General features: G+C 44.0%; 3 protein-coding genes across 4 annotated transcripts in view; 2 read left to right on the top strand and 1 right to left on the bottom strand.

Moving 5' to 3' along the window:
• Positions 1 to 8150, top strand: part of SLC35F3 (solute carrier family 35 member F3) — a 61581-nt gene extending 53431 nt beyond the window's left edge. The window contains exons 4-7 of the mRNA XM_058836706.1: positions 1095 to 1220; positions 3583 to 3775; positions 5344 to 5433; positions 6476 to 8150. Coding sequence (XP_058692689.1) covers positions 1095 to 1220; positions 3583 to 3775; positions 5344 to 5433; positions 6476 to 6720 — 654 coding nt within the window. The 3' untranslated portion in view covers positions 6721 to 8150. The remainder of the gene's footprint in view (positions 1 to 1094; positions 1221 to 3582; positions 3776 to 5343; positions 5434 to 6475) is intronic.
• An 8950-nt stretch (positions 8151 to 17100) lies between these two features.
• Positions 17101 to 18963, top strand: LOC131577244 (cytochrome c oxidase assembly factor 6 homolog). Its single transcript, XM_058834837.1, has 3 exons — positions 17101 to 17200; positions 17325 to 17470; positions 18509 to 18963. Exons 2-3 carry the CDS (start codon positions 17327 to 17329, stop codon positions 18602 to 18604), a joined length of 240 nt encoding a protein of 79 aa, XP_058690820.1. The 5' UTR covers positions 17101 to 17200; positions 17325 to 17326; the 3' UTR covers positions 18605 to 18963.
• The window catches only part of TARBP1 (TAR (HIV-1) RNA binding protein 1), a 33268-nt gene continuing 29134 nt past the window's right edge, over positions 18646 to 22779 (bottom strand). For both annotated transcript variants that reach the window (XM_058834835.1, XM_058834836.1), the window contains exons 28-30: positions 21765 to 21889; positions 21158 to 21294; positions 18646 to 19934 (exon numbers count right to left, since the gene is read on the bottom strand). In XM_058834835.1, coding sequence (XP_058690818.1) covers positions 19769 to 19934; positions 21158 to 21294; positions 21765 to 21889 — 428 coding nt within the window. In that variant the 3' untranslated portion in view covers positions 18646 to 19768. The remainder of the gene's footprint in view (positions 19935 to 21157; positions 21295 to 21764; positions 21890 to 22779) is intronic.

Below are 22779 nucleotides of genomic sequence, written 5' to 3'. Positions count from 1 at the left end.
GCACCAGACCCGCTCAGCCCAGGGAAGAGGCTGCTGGTGCTGCTGGGGTTGGGACCTGCAGAGGTAAAGAGGCTAGCTCACCACATCTTGCTGATCAGGCAGCAGCAGAGCTTGGCTCACAGACTTTCCCCCCTGCATCTTCACAGCAGCTCCGGTATCTCTGGTGGGAAGCAGGTAAGGTGAGAGGAAGCTCATGGATGTGTAGGCAGCTGCAGCCTGTGGTTGGGGCTTAAAACTCCGGTGCAGCCCTGGGAGAGGGGACAGTTGGCTGGCACTTACCCAGCTGTGGATCAAAATAAACAAATATCCCAGTCATCTGGGAGGTATCACTGTGACTGAGCGGCCAAAAGGCATGTGGTGTAAGCAGGGCATCCCTCACAGCCGTGCAGAACAAGGAAGCATGAGCATACAAAAAGCCCTATTCACCCCAGAATGAACACCCTGAGAGGCTGAAGGTATCTGGCAAGACTATCCCAGAGAAGCCAGGGGTTTCTTGCTGACCCTGGTAAGTCAGGGCAGCACATCCCCTACCTTTATGAATGCTCCCTGTTTGGGAGACACCCCTCAGGCATTGCAGTGTGCATAGCTGGCTGAACAGACCCTCCTCCTACTCTTTGCAATGACTCGTCTAGACTGGAAAGTAGTTTCATGAATTTTATTCCCCTGTTTATTTCTATAACCTTTTTCCTCCAAAACTTCAACAGGACTCGAAGCCTTTCCTGCAAGCTCCAGGGAATTATTACTTGTGTATTATTGTCACGCACAGGCTGCAGGGACCCAGTGATGGGGAAGCTCAGTGACAGAGATTAAATCCCCACTTCAGCTCAGTCAGAGGCCCTGAGCCCTGCAGTCTGGCCTGTTGCACACACCCAAAGCAGCCACTCCTTTGCAGCTCTGCCTGCAGCTTCCCTGCAGCCAGGGAAACCACAAGGGCAGGCAGCATCTGCTCCCTGGGTATTGGCCCAGGCTTGCTACTATTTTCTACATAAGCAGACGATGCAGAAGTACTGTGCTCGCATGTAAATCTGCCTGCCTCCTTCTCCACAGTGGGGGTTGTCTAGTAACACTTCCTTGCTTTCTTTGTCTCCAACCAGATCGTGGCTGCTATATTTGCTATTGCAGGGATAGTTATGATGACGTATGCCGATGGGTTTCACAGCCACTCCGTTATTGGGATAGCCCTGGTGGTGGGCTCTGCCTCAATGTCTGCTCTCTACAAGGTAAGAACACCTGGCTCTTTTTCCCCCAGAAGGATGCCTGTCACCCTCATCACTCACTTTGGCTGTTCTTCTCTTACTTGCAAACCTCTGTGCAGTTCAGTGTCATGTGCCCTTCTTTGAGAGCTCTGCCACAAACACACTGGTTCTGCAGCACTGCATTCAGGTGTTCACTTGCTTTGATGTCTGCTCTCACTTAGGATAAAAACTCCTGTTTCCTTGGAATAGTCTCCTCCAGTGCTCCTCAGCCAGGGGGATGATTTACAGACATCCCACCTTCCTGAAAAATGAGGCAGATTTTCCACAGATTCTGGATTTAAGCACTCATTCTGGAAGCACCCTGCAGAGATTTAGCTTCTTCAAGTCGCTTTGTTACCTCACTTTGCCAGTCCTCCTTCAGTGGCATATGTAGCCTGTGTTGGGCTTAAAGCATTGCTCATCATGGATGCAATCACATCCTTAAAATGCAAAGCACATGCCTGTGAATCAAGACCTCATCCTGAGCAGCTGGGTAAGCTGCACTACATGTAAGATGCAGCCTTCTCTGCTGAGCAGAGCCATTTCACTCAGCCTGAGACTCTTCTGGGCACTTGCTGCCCCCAGTGCTCAGAGTCACAGTCCACAGTGAGGAATAAGCATTTGTAGACAGTGGTTTGCCCACCTTGGCTTGGATGTGTAGATTAGGAGATGTAGACAGCTTCATCTGGTCTAATGAATTGCACTGTAGCAGTCATACAAGAGGAATTGGCCAGGAGAGCCCTGCAGCCCTAACACCAGCAGTCCAGGGAACCTTGCCAAACTGAGAAGCATCTGCCTGTGCCCCTCAGCACAATGCTGCAATGCTTTCTGCTTACTTTTTCAGCTGATATCTTACATTGGGAAGGTCATGAAACTCCATGGAGCTCATTCCTCTGACAGCATTTCCTTGCAGGACCAGAGACGTGGCCCACCAAACCAGAGAAAATGAAAGAGCCAGAGCCTAGCTGTGTTCCCTTCCTGTGACACTGCTACTCTTCCTGGGAACGGGAGCATCAGGGCTGCTCCAGCAGAGCCCGTGCACAGGAGGGTGGTGGTGGCAGTGCCAGCAGGGTGTTACTCTGCAGTGTGCTCTCCATGCCAGCACGGATAAAGCTCTGCAGCATGTTGTGCAACACATTCCACTGCTGCTGCCACCCTGCTCTTGCTCTCCACAGTCTGGCTCAGTTTCCGTGAGCTGCGTGTGCCAAAGGGGCAGGCAGATCTGCAGGCAGACAGATCTCACCATGTGCAGCAGAGCCACTGCGTATCTGGGGTAGGAGGACAGGTCGAGGTGGCCCTGCTGGGGGCAGCACAACACGCTGGCCTCAGGTGGCAGATGAGTAAGTGGCTTTCGGGACACTTTGCTCCATATTGCAGAGCAGCAACACTGCTGCACTGGGCACGGCTGTGGGATGGTGGGAGTGGGCAGAGCCCTGCCAGCACAGCAGCCCTGCAGACTTGCCTGCTTTGTGTAGGCAAAGGAGAGAACTGACACTGGTGATGGGGACTGCCAGTGCAGCACAAACCACTAAGTCACATTGGCTGGCCTATTCTGCAGAGGAAAATTGTTCCCAGACCGTGGTACCCAACAGAATCTCTGCAGCCCTGTGGTGAAAACCGATGGAGACTCCAGATGAGACCTGTCCACAGGCAGTCCCCAGCCATAGATGGGCTGCTCACGTCTTTCATTTCTACTGTCCTTTTTTCCTTCTCCCACTAACAAACCAAAGATTTTAAATCCCTCCCTGCAGTCTCATTGCCCGTGCTGTATCCGTGCTCTGGGCTGTGAGGCTGCTGCTCTGCTATCTGCCTCCTGGAGATGGGTTCCCAGGGAGAAGGTGGAAAGACAGCTAGTCAGCATGGACTGTGCTTGCCTGACACCACAGCACTGCTCAGGTGGCAGCCAAAGGCCCGGACCAGTGATGTCTCATGCAGGGAGCCTCTTCGTCTAGATTGCCTTATCTCCTCTCCTCCCCTCCCCCTGCCCTGCTCCACAGACTCCTTAAAGTCAAGTTTTCTGGAGGTGCAGAAAAAAGACTGAAGGGTCTAAGCTAGGGTTGAAGGGTCTAAGCCAGGGTTGAAGGGTTAGTGACCTTTCCTTTCAGGACATGCACAGACAAAGGTGCTGAATCCCCTTTCTGCCTGGACTCAGTCGGCAGCTGTCCCTGCCTGTGCTCCAGGGGGTGCCAGCAGGGTGAAGGCTGGGCCACACAAGCTGCTCACCACAGTTTCACGAGCAGCCATCCCAAGTGTCCAGCAAGCATCACTGCACAGGGGCCAGAACAGAACACCAGCCTTCCAGGGATGTGGTGAAAGAGAGTTAAACCCATGTATTTTCCTCTCTTAGGTTTTATTCAAACTTCTTTTGGGCAGTGCTAAATTTGGAGAAGCTGCCTTATTCCTGTCTGTGTTAGCTGTCTTCAACGTCCTCTTCGTTACCTGTATTCCTGTCATCCTTTATTTTACCAAAGTGGAGTACTGGAGCTCTTTTGACATCATTCCTTGGGGGAACCTCTGCGGATTTTCAATTCTCTTATTGAGTGAGTAGATGGGGGGTGCTCTCACACTGCCTGGGGTGGAGGAGGGTGCCAGAAACTGGCCACTGGTGGAAACTGCAAGCATCTCCCATACTGGAGCTGTTTTCCCTTCTTCTCAACTTAATTATTAGCTTGAGATATTATGAGAGGGCCCATTCCTAGGAGCAATGTAGACCTCGCTTCTGCTGTTATTACCACACCAAAATACTGTGGCTCTCTTTAGAAGGTGCTGTGGGACTAAACTGTAAAGCTCGTCCTAACTCCTACTCATGAACTCTGTAGGACAGAGACAGGTAACACTTGCCCAGGAATGGAAGCAGCCCTGCTGGGAGGGCAGTGTCTGGGGCTCATCAGCATCCCCACAGCAAGGTTAGGCCAGGCCAGTCAAGGCCAGACTCCAAAGCCTCTGCTGCCTGCAGTAATAGCTAATTCCTACTCCTAAGGAGGAGTAATTGCTACTCCTAAGGAGGAGGAAACTTTTGAAAATGTAGTGTTGCACAGTGATGGAAATTTTGATAGGTGGCAATCCTCTCTTCTGCTGCCACTGCTGTGCCACCAAAGGAGCCCAGTGGGGAGGGATGCCAACCTAAATTTTAAAGATTATCAGAAACATGATGTTGTTCATTGTTAATTAAACTAGATGTGTTGACTTGCTGCTCCAGTTGGTCCCTAAAATGGATGATGGAATCCCCTCTCCTAAAACATTAATTTCTACTGGAAATAGCTCTTCTCTACTCCTGTCTTGAGTCCCAGCTTCTTTTACCCAGAACAATTACAACTCCAGAAGTACCTTAAGTTACTTATCAGTGGACTCAGTGGAAGGAGTCTGTAAGAAAGTGGTGCAGAACTCGGCAAGCAATCCCTGGCATGTGCAATAAATGGGTGCTACTGGAAGACACTCGAAGTCCCAGCTCCCAACAAGCTCAGTATTGGCAAGGCTCTCCTGAGTCTGCTAAAGCTGATCACCTTAAAACAAGGGTGAATTTGATCCAAAGCAATTATTAATTTGTCATGAAACACCCCACAAACTTCGTATGGTATTACAATGGAGTGATATTATAATCATTCCACAGTAATGATATTATAATGTCATTGTACTAAATTTCATGTAGCAAATCCCTGTCTGGAAGAGGGTTACATTTACACCATCTTCCACCTGCAACTGGAGGCATCTTTTCTGCAAAAAAGCACCCAGACAGAACCTCCTGTTCAGCTGAAATCTCCCAGATGAAGAGTGTTAAGTCTTTCAGCAGGGCCAAGGGGACCACTGGATCAGTGTAAAGAGTGGGAATTACTGCACGTGACACTGAGAGACAGGCTCTACCCAAACCCCACCATGATCCTGCCACTGGACTCCAGAGGAATACAGAGTTCCCCAGAAACAGCAATGTCTCAGACAGGTGGACATGCAGCAGGCAGAGCTTTGTCCTCTGGTGTCTTCAGGAAAACAACAGAAGCTGATGTACCCGCTGTTTGAACAACAAATAGAGTAATAAAACATATGTGTTTCATTTGACATTCTTTCTGCCTAATTTCACTGTAGTAAAAGACATTTTTCTTTCCTTCATCAGCATTCAATATTCTACTAAATTTTGGGATTGCTATTACCTACCCCACCTTGATTTCTCTTGGAATTGTACTGAGTGTCCCAGTGAATGCAGGTAAGGTTTTCTGTCTGTTGCATCTTAATGAATACATTAAATCCGTGGCCTTTCAAATACACAGCAGGGATAAAAGAAAATAGATTTATTAAACATGTTTTGCACCTTCTCTCAAAGACTTACATAGATGACACTCATTAAAAATTTATTATTTATGTGTTATATATGTATTGTATAATATTACATGAATATTCATAATCCCTAAAATTGGTTTTTAAATTACTGTCTGAAGAAGCCTGCATACTGAAAAACAAAGTTGATTTGAAGACATTCATCTCTGGGCTGGAATAAAACCCCATGGATAAAGCAGAAATCAGTTTTTAATTATTTCTTCAAGGCAGGCTTAACACTAAATTCAAACAAATAAAATTGCTTACATTTTAGAGCAGATATTTACTAGTAACTCTGCTTGCTGTGGTAAATAACACTGTGGGTGTTTATCAAGAACACTGGACAATTCAATTTTGGACATGGCCTGGTACATTTCTCTGGCAGTTTTTCTGAAGTGTAGTGAAAGCCAAGAGACTGCAGAGTCTGAGAGGGCTGGGCAGGGGAGTGCAGACACAGCCCCAACCTAAAGCAGCTCCTAAAACCCAGCAGGCTCAGCTGGTGCCATGGTGCAGGTGGCAGCTCCCAGCTTTATGCTGACTAAATGCACACAGAGTTGGGCACTGCTCCCACAGATTTGGCTACCAAAAAGGTGTGGTCCTTCCAGAGTGTGTGGATGGCTCAGCCTGGACAGGGTTTCTTACTTCACAGGGCACTCAGGGTGACAAGAAAAGTTTTCAATCGGGAGCTGCTGTGCAGGGAGGGGAAACGCCCCTTTCTCTGTGTCCCTGCACCTCAGCAGGAGCTCCTGTGCTGTTGGTGGACATACCCTGCTGTGTGGTCACCCAGCAGGAAATAGTGTCCTTGCCATCATTGCCTCCATTGTTCTCCTGCCACAGCCAGCCCTCAGAGCTGGGGAGGTGAGGGGGAGGACAGGGGATACCGTCCTAACACCATTTCCCACGTAATAACACCTGTTCAATGTCCCACACAGTTGTTGATCACTACACGAGTGAAATTGTCTTCAATAGTGTCCGAGTAATCGCCATCATCATTATTGGCCTGGGCTTCCTCCTGTTGCTCTTGCCAGAGGAATGGGATGTCTGGGTAATAAAGCTCCTCACACGTCTCAAAGTCCGGAAGAAGGAAGAAGTTCCCGAAGGGAATGGAGAGATTGCTTCAGGACTGCCTAATAAGAGCCGGAGAACTCGCCCTTCCATGTCATCCTTTGCTCATTAAATGCTCTTTTTACCAAAACTTTGTGGTTAACGTTACATATGATGATGCAAAGGTCTTTTCTTGGGAAGAAGCACACCTGTCCAACACGGTGTACATACCTGTACAGTTTTGATATGATCACCATCTAAAGCATCGAGTCTTGGCATGTCCAGTTTGCTTGTACTTTTTCCACATCTGATCTTTCACTTAAGTAGTACACTGAAAAAAACTGCAAACCAAGAACCTCTCTTCTCTTTTTAAATGAATGTAATATATAGTCAAAATATATTTGCATAGGTTATTTTAAAGAATGACTTTCATGAAAAGCAGGGCAGACATTTTGTACATTAGGTACTGAATGATGCATTGCACACTGTGATTTAAAAGAAACAAATGCTATGCTACATCACATGTTTATTTTTTGACCAGAGCTGTACTTTGAAAGTTTTCAAGGAGCAAAAAAAAAAAATGGGAATCTTTTTGGGGACGGGAAGATGGGGGGAAGAGTGGAAGGAAGATTTAGAAATCACTCTATGTAAGTGGGCGCACGTTGCGCTGCAAACAGGGAAAATTCAAGCGCAAAAAATGCTTGCACTAAAGCATAGAGAGAAAGCAGTCTAGAGCCCAAATCTCCTTATTCTGCATATGACTGTAGTCCACATTTAAAACCATGCAAGAGAAATCCAGTGCCTTCTACAGAACTCTTGTCTTTATCCACGCAGAACCAGGTCCTGCTGCGAGGCACTTGCAAAGGCAGGGCTCAGGTCTGTGGCCCCAAAGGACCCCAAATTCCCACCGACATCAGGACGTGCCTCCCATACACGCCGTGGCTTCTGTGGGAGCATGGGGCCCAGGGGACTGCAAGTTCGAGCGCAGGAGACCTGGTTCTCTTCTCACTTCACAGGTTTTACCCCTGTGTGGAGCTGCGCTTGATTAATGCCAATGTGAGGAAGGGGAAATCTTGGTCACGTGTGGGACAATCCGACCGAAAATGAGCAAAGGGGCTGGCAAGAGCGTGGTTGCTGATGTACAGTCTGAGAGCATGGACTAAGGGGGTGAATCGCCAGTTGCTTTTACTCCATAATTGTGAGTGTTAAGAGTTAAAAATGTAAGATATTTACATCAAATGTAACACTTTTTATGAAACTTGTAAGCACCAGGATGTTTACTTATGCGATTTTGGTTCGCCATTAAATTTCTATCTGTGATAGATCACATGCTATGTAAAAAGGGGGAAAAAGGTTATAGTTTACTATTTTTGAAGTTTACATTGTTGCATACAAAATTAAAAGTGTTCTTTTGAACTGCTGCCATAGCCTAAGGTTCCTGCTGCCACTGAGGTCCTCTTTGTCTCAGGCAGGGGTGGCATCCACTTCAAAACATTTTAGCAAATCAACTTCAGATTCCATTATCTGTTTGGCAAAGCTAAATAATAAAAGATTTTAAACTCAGCCTTAGTTATCCTTTTCTTTCTCTTGACTGAACTTTTATTGCTGTTCTGCTGTGGGTAGTATTTGGCTGAAGTGATCAGAAGGGAGAGACACGATCACCAAAGCAACCAAGACTGCATCTCAAGGCACTGCTGGTGCATCTGTGCAAGACAGCAAAGTCTGCTCTACACTGCCTGGACAAATCCACCTAGAGCAATGCTGTTGGGCACCAGTCAGGAAACAGACATCCAGCAGAAGTAGACCAAAGGAAAAATTGATTTGAATGCATCAGTGAGCAGCCATACGTGCATATGCTAACAGTTGTTGAGGGCCACGTGTGGGCATGAATTTGTACATTAATAACCAGGCCCCACCCATATTGCTTGATGACCAGACACTAAAGACTTGTTAACAGAGATTACACCCCTGAATTTTTATATCTGTTTCTTTGGAAAGAGGAGGGTAAAGGCACAGGTACACAGGGTAAAGACAGGAGCACAGGTACAACTCCAATAACTGCACTGAGGGGCACACATAGAGACCTGACCTTCAAAACTCTCAGATTCAAATTCATTTCATCTTTGGACAAATCATTTTGTCATCCTCAAGTATGTCATCCTCCCCAAGCCTCCTCTCTGAGCAAGGCCAGACAAGAATATATAAGTAGTCCATCCATTTTCAATAGCCCCAGAAAGTGGCACCTTCTGTGATCTCCACACTTCATTCTGTTGTGTGTTTGATGCAGTCTGTAAGTATTCAAAAGGCTCCAAAAGCCATTTTCAAAACTGCAACTAATTTGTGCTTTTAAACAAAAGGGAAGCAGGGCTAGCCATATTAACCAGATGAAATGAACTACATTTCTTCAGGCAACACCTTGCCCTAAGCATAAGCACCTGATTTGACAGTAAGCCATTGGGTGGAAAAACCTTCCAGACAGTGAAGTCCAGTGAAGTCCATTAGGACAACAAGAATGCAGCATGTCCATGTGGTATATGTGCACATCTCTAAGTGCCAAAGCATCACAGGTCTGAAACTGAGGAATGAAAAAAACTGGGTTTTTTGTCAAAAACTTGTTGGAAAGCAAACAAGTTGTTGGCTTTCTGCAGAAGGACAAGCCAGAGCAAACCCCTCTGAGAAGGCATTAGATGTAACCAGGCCACCCTTCAGCTGAAAGCAAGATTGAACTCCTGATCTCAGACTGTGAAAAGATGCCCAGGACAAATTCAGTGCCTTGGAGAGGAGGGCTGAGCTGTGGCAGACTGTGCTGCTTGCCCTCAGAGGCACTGTGTGCAATCCCTGCAGCAGCCTGAGTCAGACCCGCTGCTGCCCTGTATGGACCCCACACTGCCCTGCAGGGCCCTACCTGCTCTGCAGCACGGAGCCACACAAGCCTGGAATTAGCACTTTTAGCCCACCATTGGCCACCTTGCACCTCCTCCTTAGGCAGAACTGCAGGTCCCTCCAGTGTGAGGCTTCTTCAGGTGTCTCCTGCATCATCAGTGTGTCTCCTGCCCTCACAGAGCACTGCCAACCACAAGTGTGCACCCTTGTTCAAGGGCTGACCTCGACTGGAAACTTTCTGCCCCAGCTTAGCCCTCAAAGTGTCTAGTAACAACCCAGTGGGGTTGTTATAACAGCAAGTTGAGGGGAAAAAATTCTCAGAAAAGCAAATAGCATTACCAGACCCCACTGCAGCTGCTGGCTTTCACTGCTGCACAATACAGCAGAGAGAAGGCACAGCAGTCCTCCTCCTGCCTTGTGTGCCTTTGTCCCTGTCCTGTTGTCTCCTGCTGCTACCTTTATAATATCTTTTTATTGCAACTCTTCACAGTGACTGCATGAGCCTTTTATCAGCACATGGGTCAGAGATGGGCTTATTTTAAAAAGCTTTTCCTGATCTTCTGTCTAGAATGGCTGCATTTCATATTACTAGTCTCCAGAAAACAGCCATGAAGGGCAGAAATCCAACCACAATAATCAACAGATGAACAAAAGACACTCAAACCAGTATGTAGCTTAACTGTTTTGGGAGCTGAGGATGGACTAGTAGGACCTGTAGATCACCAAGTTCTGGGGCTGAATTGATACTTCCTGTGATCTTGGGAAAAAATCTCCCATCCTCAACTCTCCAGAGCATCTAAAAAAAAACCAGAGCAACACTGAGCTGGTCAGAGTTACTACAGATACTGTATCTTCAACTTACAGAGAAGGCAACATGACCAGGCTGACACCATTTCTGGTGAAAACCCTGTCTCTATGGTGTCTGCAGGCCCAAAAACAAAGAGAGAACTGAAGGTTTCCCTGTGCAGTGAGTGAACATGAAAGCCTAGACGGATTTGCATAGCTCTGGCTCATATTCCAAATAAACTCAACTGAAAAGTTGAGTTGTGCTGAAATAAGCACAACTGAAGCACATGGAAACACCCTGCTCTTCACTGAAAGGATATAGATTCTCCAGCCCTTCAGAAGCCCTAGGAATAGCACCATCCACCTTGTCTTGGCTGTGTGGGCACAGACAGCAGCCTGGGACTGGGCATTTCCTCCAGGAAGGGGTAAAGAAAAGCAGCCAGAAGCAATGCAGCTCATGTGAAGCAGAAGCAGGGGAGAGCTGATGATAGAATCAGAAATAAATGCTTTTTGTGAAACACCTTCCAGGGCAAGATGCTCACCTGCCCATTACAATGACTCCAGTTTGAAGAAATTGAGTCTGTGCACGTGCTGTAAAGCCAAAAACTACAGCAAGTTCAGCTCCATGTCCCCTGCTTGTGCTGCAGAAAGACTGGAGTCTTCAAGGCCTCCAAACCTAAACTATTCCTTGGTAAAGGCCAAGGCTGAGAAACTTCTTTCAGAGTCCAGTCCTCACGCAAGCTCACTCTGCAGAAACTGCCTGCAGAAAGAGATTTTGACAGGTGAGTTTAATTACCTCATAATTTTTAAAGTAGAAGCAACCAGACTCTCTTCTTTAGCTGGCATGTCCTAGGGCATTTCCATAATAATCTGCACCTTATGCAAAAGTCCTGAATATTAAAAAGGAAGTAAGGAAAAAAAAGAGCATAAAGATCTTATGACCTGTAGCCTAAAAATCTTTAAAGGGGAAATCATGAGGACAGGACCAGTAGCTCAAACTAATGCTTCTGAAAATAATAAACCTTATACTTTTCTTTTCTACCTGAAGTTCTGTTAGAGGGATCTTCATATACACGAGTTAATTTTAAAGAAGGTGGCAATTAGTATTTATCTGAGTACTTTACAGATATACTAGCATGCAAACAACCTCTCAGAAGTGAAGAGTGAAACCTCTAAGCAGAGTTACAATTCTGGAAAAGGCTTAAACAAGGGAGGTTGTGGAGCTCACATTAGCAATGTACTTAGGAGCCTGTTATATGCAATTTTTCTACAATGACCTAGAGACAGTTCTTTAATCCTACTGCTGAAACAGATGATCCCTTCAGAAGAGAAATAATTTTTTCCAGCTCTTTATCCACAGATTTCCCTTCTCTTCTAGATTCAGTCCCCCTAACATCTCAAGAGAGCCATCAGTGCATGGATTGGGAGCAACAGCAATCAAAGAGCTATTTTGCTGTTTGGCTACATGACAGTGGCAGATCCCCCTCTCAGTGTTAGTCTCTTGAATCAGTAAAAAAAGCATTATCAGTAAAAGGGTTTTTTTGACCAATCATTTGACTATCATTGACCAAGAAGATTGGTCTCAGCACAGCTCCTTTGGTAATCTCTCTCCTTTTGAACAGCAATATTTTTTTCCTGCTATTTTCTGCCTCATTACTCAGTTACTAAGCCACAAGAAAATGTCCTTTTATCCACAGTAGCTTAATTTCTTTGGTAAGAAGCACCATTAAAAATACTTTAAAAATCTAAGTGCAGTGTTTCTGATTATCTAAACAAAAAAAGAGCCAAGGCAAGTCTGCAGAAAGTCATCCATCCTTCAGACTCCTTTTAACATGAAAGGACACAACAACCAAGAGCCTGAGACTTCAGCAACATTTTGCCTTTCTTTAAGGGAGGGTTTTCTTGCCTACAGAATATTTACACCAAAACTCCAGCTCAGAAGATGACCAGACACTTAGAAGATTCTTGAATTAAAACTTGGATTCCTGTGAGTTCCAAGCAGCAGGATTTGTAAATACTTCAAAAATGTGAACTTGTCTTTCCTGGCTATGAGCATATATTATGGGCCAGTGAATGTGGCTTTCCAGTCTCCCTGCAATAGGTCCCACTGCCCTTTGGCTTCTGAAGCTGCCAAATTTTTAATGACTACAGCCTAGAGAGCAGAATAAACTGCAGAATGGTCTCCTGGTGATTTTTGGCAAATTATACATTTAAAATGCCTTCCTGACTTGTACACAAAGCATTGCTCTTTCAGTGTGTGATTCTGGATTTGGTCAAAGGCATGTCACTTGCTAACTTGGCTACTAAGAAAATTAATTTTGATCTTGGCAACAAATACCATGTTTGAGAACAATGCTGCCTTTGTGCATGTGTAAGCAATCCCATCTGGTACAGTACACCTACATTTCAGACAACATTTATAGTGCACATAAGGTAACTGGTGCATCTGCAGAGTTATTAAACACAATACCTGTATGCAGGAATGCAAATGGGTATTTTATAAAAAATTGAAGGATATGCTTCAGTCTCAGAGAGAACTAGGAACCACTTCCTTTCTCTAGTACATAACATGTCACAGAAATTTGAAGACATCCGGTTAAACCCAAAAGATGAGTTTTCCTCTTCTAACACACCTTTGAAAACTGAAGTCTGCTTGTAGAACAGGTGGATTTCCAGTTTGACATCTAGCTTTCTTGCAAAAAGCTGAGCATCAACATTGCAGCAAAGCAAAGCTGTCTCATCCTTGGTTGGCTTGGAGAATTGCTATGCAGGAGCCAATAGAAGAAGAATTAGTCAGTCTTCCCACCATCGCCTGCTTTTCCCAAAATACTCCTTTTTCTGCTTTCTTCCTTTCTAACAGCTGAACAAAAATGGAAGTCTGGCATTAGAAACAAGTGCCTACAAATAATGTAGATTACTTCATCGTCCTAAAAGAATCCAAAACCTTCAGTTTTTGACCTTTTTCTTCACCATAATCAGCACTCTTTAAGGTACCTAGTGATTTTCAGACCACACTCCACAGAGTACTCCACTGATGTCCACGACAGGTGACAAAGATAAGACAAGCCTTTGCTCAGCAGGCTTCAAATCACCAAACACAGGCCTGGAGAAGGTGAAGAATCACCATTCTGTCTAATGTTTCTCCTCTGTCTCCATATCAGCCTGCACAGATGGCTCATCTTTCCCAGCCAAATCCCCTCCACCGCTGCCTGATGAATGCACGCAGCCAGCCCTCCGGCACACACGGAGCTGCACACAAAGCTGGGGCAGTGTCTCTGCCTCTGTCCCTCCCCCGGTGTCCCAAGCCCTGCTGTGCTGCATCCTCTCTCTTCACATCACACTGACACTCTCTAGTGCAGGGATACAACACCCAGCAAAAAGAGTCTCCTGAAGAAATTGAGTTAAGAATCCCAACACACAGTTACAAAACAAACAAACAAACAAACAAACAAACAAACAAACCCATGTGATAATTCACATCTTCTTAGGGATCTGGAGAACTGATCTGCTAAGACCACCCAACAAAAGCTACAGTTTTCTCCTCCTTTATTCATACACAAACCTAAATTTTTGATAACTCATCTGAAGTTTAGGCATGCTATTGTTAGAGAGAAATTCACAAAAGTAAAACACAGACTGAAGTCTTTATGAAATAATGGAGTGCTTTGCATAAGGCCATAGCAAGTACAGTATACACTTCTTAAATGTTTCCAATCTATGATTACTGTACGCAGTTTATGAGGCTTCTTTGCTTAATTTACTCCTTTTTAATAATAAAACCAGCTGCAATTAATCACTGTAATGACTTTGCTTTTTTATAATTATTTTCTTTCACCGAGCATAACAAGGAACACTGTATGGCCAAAGGAGTCAGAGTTACATCCTTAATGGATATTTAAGAATAAGGTGGGGAGGAAGGAAAGAATCTCAATATATAGTTCTCTTGAACTACTTATATTTTAATTTTATAAAAAAAAAATCTTGTTATTCCACAACAAAAGAAAACACCCCAGGCTACTGTAATTGTTATTATTTCCAGCAAAATAAATAGTTAGACAAAAGGCTATATAGCTTGAAGAACTAATTTTTAAATTCAGCTCCCTAAACATCTGTCATGGATAAGGATCACACATCAGAATACTTCAATGAAAGAAAAACAGATTAGCTGAACTGATGTACTGTAGCACACAGCTACATCAGGGATTGCTTCTATTATTGGTCATGGGGACACCTATAACATACTAATTGCTTCCAAGGTAAAGGGAGAAATCATTATAGTTACAAATGAAGAATCTGCTGGGAAAATTTCAATGAAATACGGGGTTAGTAAGGTTGTAGGTGAGGAGTGAGCTGTTAGGCATTAACTGGAAAGCAAAGCACACACAATGCCCTATCCCAATTAGCAAGAACAGGCACAAAAGAGCTTGAGAGTTGAACCACAGTGTAAACACCACATGATTCACTTTAACACAATGCTGGGAAGAGTTTCAGTGGGAAACTGGCATCTATTTCTTTACCATCTATCTCGCTAAATGCTGAATAGAAATGTAATTCAAAGGCTTCAACTGCGGCAACCAGCACACCTAACAAGTCTGGAATTTTTTCTCCCCCTTTCTAGAGCATTAGCCTCTGCCTGTGACTATAAATATCTCATTCATTACTCCCTGGGCACATTTCCCAAAATAAAAGAATAAAGATAAATATTTAGAATTGGCTAACTAACAACAAGAAACCTCCACCCCCTTATAGACAGCAGTTTAACCAAATGGAATTATTGCTATTAAAAATTTATTATCTGAATCTGTGTATTTTTTTATTCATGCACTTTCTAAAACCGTATCACTAAATTTCCTTAATATCCATTACACAGAGTTATTTACAATTGTCTCCAGTGAGTACTTGTTGGGCTACAGGTCATTAAAGAATAAACTATTTATCACAAATATCCCAGATGTGCTACTTGGGCTTTGTGATTAATTATATATAATCACATTATCCCCTCTGTTTCATAAATGCAGTAACTAAACAACTTTACACACATCATAAATTTTGAATTCTAAAACACAACTGGCATTTCCTATTACATTCCATTATCACATGATTCTGGTCTCTAGGCTTAACATTAATTTTCTTTCCAATATTCATGCTTGTAAAACCCTGCTTCATAAAAGCCTGAATGCAAAAGGGTCCTAAGTAAGCTACAGAACAAATTTACTTCTACATTAATTCTTTGCAACATAAAAACAACTGAAATTCTATTTTTACAGTAACTTTAACTCAGGTTAAACCCCTTGTTCTATTATTAGGAACTATATTATTGCATTTCTATCTCTTACCTATCAAAGTGTAGCAAACAGAAAACAGTTAAACAAATAGGCAAGGAGCATGGACACGTGTTACTCAGCACACAGTGGAGAGCAGCAGTCATATTCACATTGCTCCCAAAGAGTGTCCCTTCCAAAGGGATGGCTGAGCCTTCCAACAAAAAATCCCCTCCACATCTGGCTGGTTTACCAGGGGGCTCTGCTGAAGATGTGCAAATCTTTGGCCCTCTCCTAAAACAGCTTTTATGTACCAAGATGAGTGAGCCACCTGCAAGGAGAGCCAGGAAAGGATGCCCAGCACCGCCAGCCAGAATCATTAGCACGTGCTGAGGAAAAAAGCCAGCTCAAGGTAGGGTGACAGCTACGGCCACCCCCCGAAGCTGAGCACCTCACACACCAGACAGAGCATCGGCTACCAGCAAACTCCCGGGAGAGCTGCCGGACATTCTGGGAACTGCCAGGAAAAACAGCCTATAAAGGTGCCCGGGCATCTGGGAGCTGCCAAGGGCTCAGCAGCTGGCAGAGTTAGGCTCTTCCCAGCTGCCAAAATGTCACCTTCCCCAAAACCGCAGCATGTTACTATGGGAACGTGTGCTATAGCTTTCAAAACTGCTCAACTGGTCCCCATTTCCAGGTGGAATTGACGCATTAAAGGAGACTGACAATTCTTTGGCGTACAGGAAATGCCATCAAGTCCCAAATGAAATAATGAAGCAGCTTCTGGATGCTCCCTACCAGTACTGCAGACTTCGGTCACCACCTGACTGCCCCCAGGCTTCTCTTGCTCTTTTACCATCTCCACTATGGGTACATTTTTCTTTCACTGGGGTAATCAGCTTGATTCAGTGACAGAGTCCGTTCCAAGAAACCTTTCTAGAGCGGTTTGAGCATGCTGAATTAATTCAATGGATCAGCTCTAAGGGGAAACATGCTGCAAGGAAAACTGTCAAAAATGCATTACATGTATATGCTATCTTTATCAGCCTTCCACCCAGTCACTACCTTACTGTTATCCTATTTAAAGTGCTGTAAATGCTCTCAGGCTTTTCCCCCCCCCTAATTCACAGAATTGACAAAGCCTGAAGTAGCTCAGACCTCGTGCCCTTGCCCAGCATTATTGGAACTTGCGTCCCAACTCCTAGGGCTTTATAAATACCACATGGAAATTGGTCCTGGCCCCAAAGATTTTACACAGTGATTTCGTCCAGCTGTCTTTCTTAGGCGTCAAAAAGGAAAGCAGAGACACCTCGTTTCGATGAACAGACAATCCGCTACGGCACTGCACGGAGCTCACGACAGCAATGTTTACAGCGTGCTAGACACCAGAGGGCGATACCTGAAAGAAATTAAGCACAGAAAAGCACATCAGGCAACTGGTACTTCCAAATATCTTTTTTGCGACCTGGCGGGGACGTGACGGGAGGAGCCTTGAGGAGCTCCGGCAGCCACGGCAGCTCTGGGCCGACACCGCGGGGTGGAACAAACGCAGGGGAGGGACAGGAGGAGGGGAGGGACAACAGGCAGGGCGAGACAGGAGAAGGGGAGGGACACGGCGGGGCCCGGCCGCGCCCCGGGAAAGCGCCGCGATCGCTTCCGGAGCGCGACCTTCGCAGTCGGGCGGTGAGTGAGGGGTGCGGGGCCGAGCGGGGCCCTCCCTGCGGCGGTGGCACCGCCTTCCCCGGAGCCTCGGCCCCGCTTCCATGGCAGCGGCTAGCGCTCGGACAGCGCCGTGTGTTGTGTTCAGGGATGGCGGCGCCGACGATGGAGGAGAGGAAGGCGTGCTGGGGGGCCCGGGACGAGTTCTGGCAGTGCCTGGACAGCCACGGGGATGACGCCGCCAAGTGCGAGAAGCTGCGCCGGGCCTTTGAGGCGCGCTGCCCTCAGCAGTGGGTGAGCTCCGAGCGCGCGTCCCCGGCAGCTCCAGCTGCCTGCAGGGCACAGCCTGGGCAGCCTGCAGAGAACCCTGCAGCTTCCCGCAGAGAACCCTGCACCCGTGTCAGGCCTAGCTTGGTTTGCATGCTTGTGGCTGGCTGGGAAAGGACAGCTCCTGAGCGCAGCCCTGACTGGCCCGCCAACCAAGATAAGCAGCGTTAAGAGTGTAGTACAGTAAGAATGGAAAATACGGTCTCAAACTTCCAGAGAAACACACTGGATTATTGCTTTAATTAAAAAAAACAAAAAAACCCAAACTATTAGAAGATACTTGAAAGCTTGTAGAAGTGCCCAGAAGTTCCTGTTTAAAGGCCAGTACAGAAAGGAGCTGCCACAGGTGCAGTGCATTTTAAGACTGGCATCTGGTACCTTGTGCATAAAAGTACCTTTTTTTCATGCAGTGTAATTTCACCGTAAGGCACCTGCATGTAACCTGTTCATGTTGTTTTTTAGTTTCCTGAGCTCGAGCTGTAAGAATTCCTTTCTAATAGGCACTGCCCTTTAGTAACAATGGTGTTTGAGGGTCTGAACAGATCCTGTTGCAGGTAGCCGACTGAAGTAATTTGAAAAGCTGTGTACCTTCACAGCTGATGTACTGACACTTTGAACAGTGCGGTCCTGGTATTTGTTGTCTCTAGAGATAATGGTTTTATTTAGACACTGGACTTGGAGGTTACGTTGGTTGTGATACCATGGAAAAGCTGCTGGACTTGGCTTTGCTTCACAAATGATTTTGTTCAGAGCAGTGAAAAGAGAAAAGCATATAAGATCTTCATGAAATAACAGGGTGGTGAACTTAAAAAAACTTAAGTTCACGTTCAAAATGGTAAAGAACCCCCAAAAACTAAACATGACACTCTTTAGTCTTCACCAGGAGAAACTCCTCTGACTAGTGCATTAAAATCCTCCGTAAGTTCAGTGACCAAAGAATGTTTACACAAAGCCCCTTCCTCTTGCTAGTTTCTTCTGATGAACATAATTTCTCTTTTTAAACAGGTTAAACACTTTGACAAAAGAAGAGACTTCTTAAAATATAAAAAGAAGCTTGAAACAGAAGGGTTTCATCCTCCAGAAGCTGCTGGAAAGTCTTAGGAACTCTGCTCTCAAATCAAGTGTGAGTGACTATAGAAGACGCCAGAGAAAGCAACAAAAGCTGCTTGAGTGCAAGAACTGGTAACGTAGCAGTCTCCCTGAAGTGCAAACTTCAGTGCTCTTCTTGTTACCAGGGCTCATGTGTCTGCTAAAAAAAAGGATCATGGACAGCTTTTTAAGTCAAAGAAATATGGTGCAGGGCTGTTCAAAAATTTAAGGGTTTGAATGTATAATTAGTAAAATTGTTTCACAGGAATAAATGATTATTTAATACTGCAATGTACATATTCTAAAATGAAATTGTTTTTCAGGAAGTGAACCAGCTTTTTCCTAAAATAAAAAAGTTCATTCCAACTTGCCTTTCTTGTCAAAAGCAGTGGGTTGTATAATAAAATTTGTATTTGTCATTTACCACATATTTCAAAGAATTTTAAAATACAGTTTTAAGTCACATATTAATTTATACAACAGTGGTCATTAGAAGACCTAAAGCATCCTGTGCATATGATATGTAATTTTCTGTTTTGAGTATGCTCATTTTTTATAAGCAACAGGAATATTTACATTGGTGATAGGTTTTCAGTCAGTATCTCTGCTAGTAGTTATTTGTCACATTCTTACATTATGGCCTTTTGGAGAATTGGATTGCCTTAGTGATGCAGCTTTATTTACAGGTACAGACTGTTTACAGCAGGATTAATAAATGTGACTATAGAAGGCATTTAAACAAGGAGCAGCATTGAATGTAATTATGCAAGTGAAGTTGCCTTCCTAAAATCATGTAATCTAGTATATATCTACGTGCTGGAATGATTTAATACAATGGCTAAAGGCATGACTTCAAGCACAGTCACCACAACAACAGTAACTGCAGTAAAAATGCTGTGTTTTGAGTTTGGGTTCGTTCACAGTGCTGTGCTAACATTCAGCAGAATAAACACACATGCCACATGCAATATAAATAGTATTTATTTCCAATGCAACAATTTTAGGAGGTAAAGTATTAAGGCATTTAAAAGTCACTCTGACCACTATAGAGAACAGAACATGCAAAGTTAAGAATTCTTGTTCACCCTGAGTTTTTATCTCATCTATTCAGAATTTCATGTCATAGCACCGTAGGAAGCCATCCAGCTGTACAGTAAGGCACAAGACTCTGGGCAGTTACTGTTGTTGTTTTTGCTTGATCACTTGTTGCCTTGTGTACTCCCAGATCAGCAGAGCTCCGCTTACATGGACATTGAGTGACCGAATAATGCCCTGCTGAGGAATTTCCACACAGACATCCAGATGGTGAATCAGGTTGGCTGGAATTCCTTCATGTTCATTTCTAGTAAAGAAGAGACAGTAACTTGTATCTGAGAGAGGGTATGTGTGTTCCAGAAAGCAAAAAGTACAAATGTCAGAACAGCATCCAAACACCTTTTGACAAATGGTGCATCTGCCTACGGGATAACTGATGACAAGAAATTAATTTTTTAAAACAGTAATACATTCCAAAGAAAACATGGAGAGATCTGACTTAAATTTTGATGTAAAAAACCTGGTGCAAGATTCAGTTTTCAGTTCACTGGTCCAGCAATAGCTGAGCACCCAGCATAAAGACTCTCTGCTTTTCTTTTTGTACTCCATATACAATGAAATGACCAGAGTATGAAGCTGCTGGAAAGCTCAAGGGCCCACTTTACATTCGGGTCTCAGCATGAAGGAATGTCAAAACTGAGCACACCAGAGGATATTGAAGTTTACTGGTAATTAAAACTATTGTTTTTAAATAAAAGAGAACAAAGTGGTCACAAATGCTCTATTCTGAAGACAAGCTATATATAAAAAAGTTGGAAAAAACCTTTGTCCTAAGAGGACAGCCAGGCCCTTCTTTCTCGTCTCACTCAGTAGCCCTGCAGTGAGTGAGGTGCCAGGAGATTTCGAGCTTTCTCACTTGTATTGCTTTGCTGCAGGTTTCTTTAAGTAGCCTCCCCCTCTTTGTATCACACATCTGAGGCTTCTCTGCTTATAGAAACTGGAAACTGCTTTTCTCTGAAGTTGTCTCATGGTCTGCTTAAACTACAAAACCTTGCTACTTCTTCTTGTGCCTCATCCTTAACTTTTAAATCATCTCCCGGCCATGCACTCAGTGTGCTCCAGCCCTCGACTCCAAGTTCAGCAGGGCCAACACAGCCTCCTCCTGGCTGAGCTCAGCACAGCCCAAACAGACAGGGCCCATATAACTACACTGAACAGATGGTATCTTTAGCACTCCCAGAAAACACAACCCATGCTGTTGCCACCTTCATTCATTATTAAAAGGTATTACAGTGTATGGATAGGTTATTAAATAGGGGAAGGGTCTTTCAGTAGGTGTCAATAACCTCGTGGTCCTTAGCACACAAAACCAAGGACTGCACTTTCCATAATCATTTCCCACTCCAGAATCACCTGTAGCAGTGTCACCTGGTTTTCAGATGACCAGACTCTGACTAGAGAAAGGGATGGACTGGAGATTTACAAAATCCTCCCCAAAAGAGGGAGATTTACAAAACTGTGAGCTCTTACCCCAGCAGTAATAGTGATTTCTCTGGGAAGCAATATTCTGTAAGATCAAAACTTTTAGCTGTCTGCTCCACACCAATAATAGTGTAGCCTTCTGTTTTTTTCTGCTGTAAATAATCAACAAGCTGAGATGGTTTCACCTGTGCATTAAGAGTAGAAATATAAAAATACTTTAATATCACCTTTTGTAAACTTCTGAAGTTATTGTAAAAAAAAACCAAACTAATTTACTTGAACACTTTTTAAAATGAATGACTTTTATCCCCAAAGACTGACCATATACACAGTTTAACATTTTAAAAGCTCTTCAGCAGTAGCACAGAAAGGCAATGCCACAAAATATCCCCACCAATACAATGAAGAAAGATGTAACAATGACATTCACACAATCAGTTTATCACAGCAATAAGAAGTTGCAAGTATTTTCTAAATTCTTTTTTATAAGGTTCACTCACAACATGTAAGATAAAGCATCAGAGATAACAGCAGGAGCTTCCATTAAAGAAAAAGATAATTTTTTCAACATAAAAAATGTAAGACTCTGAACTATGCATTTGACAGACTGAGGACGCTGAGTACACTTTTTAGCTATTAAAATGTTTCCATTCACCTCGACAAGGGGGAGCCACTGCTCTGCAGAAACACTCAGATGCTGAAACTGCTTATCCTGTATATAATGAAGACTGCCAACAACTAGTGCAGATGCCCCAAATATTTCACTTGTACGACATAAACCTACAAAAACAAGAAAAAACGTGATTTTTGTGTAGAAAATAAACACTAAGCGAGAACACCAAGGCAAAATGACAAAGAATGCAAAAGAGAAATGGCGACTTTAGTTACCTATTTTTAGTTAGTTTCAGCTCTTCCAAGCCACACTTTGTTCCATATAAATTACAGGGAAATAATGTTTTCTAACTTAGCAGAGAGATAAAAATTAGAAAAGCACTGTGTCTGACAACATGCTTTTAACATACTAATTACACAAAGTAAGGGGCTAAGTGTCCAAGCCTTAGCAAGGATGGATGGTTTGACACATCCACGCACAAGCTTAAGCTTTGAACCCAGCACCTGTTAAATGAAAGAGGATGACATGTAACAGCATTACAACGCAGACAGCATCAGCTTGTGGACTTTTCATTACTCACTGCAGTTACTGAAACTGCTGACATCAAACACAATGGCAATAAAATGTTTGCAGGACTTATTATGTCACAGCTGATACATCATGAAGGAACTCTTATCAGGAAACGGGACTTCGCTGTCCAACAGACATGAGAATCTTGTAGGTTTACAAGATTTGGTTTAATTGTTACAAGATTACAAGAAAAAAAAACAAAAAAGCAAACGATTTCCTTTAACTGCACACACAGTGGAAAAACTCAGCTGTGGCAAATATAGAATCAGCAAGAAACTGAGCATGATTTACATCAAAATTCTAATTAATTAATGCATGCTATGTGTAAGTACTTCTATTTTTTCCTTAAAATGTATCTGTAGAAGACCCCTTTCTCTGAAGTGGGTAGGATTTTCTGTGGCTACCAGTTTCTTTCAGCATAATGATCTACTCTTCTGAGCAGTACTTAAATAATTTTCTAATTATCAACATAAAATGAAGTTAACTT

This window comes from Poecile atricapillus, chromosome 3 (genome assembly GCF_030490865.1).
Source record: "Poecile atricapillus isolate bPoeAtr1 chromosome 3, bPoeAtr1.hap1, whole genome shotgun sequence".
Classification (NCBI taxonomy): domain Eukaryota; kingdom Metazoa; phylum Chordata; class Aves; order Passeriformes; family Paridae; genus Poecile; species Poecile atricapillus.
The sequence above is the reverse complement of the archived record's forward strand: the minus strand, read 5'-3'. Positions and strand labels throughout refer to the sequence as shown.

Bases quoted from the DNA above. Each gene is read 5' to 3' on its own strand.
- LOC131577244 (XM_058834837.1), top strand. From the start codon at position 17,327: ATGGCGGCGCCGACGATGGAGGAGAGGAAGGCGTGCTGGGGGGCCCGG. The intron at 17,471-18,508 runs GTGAGCTCCGAG...CTTTTTAAACAG, and splicing joins CGCGCTGCCCTCAGCAGTGG to GTTAAACACTTTGACAAAAG.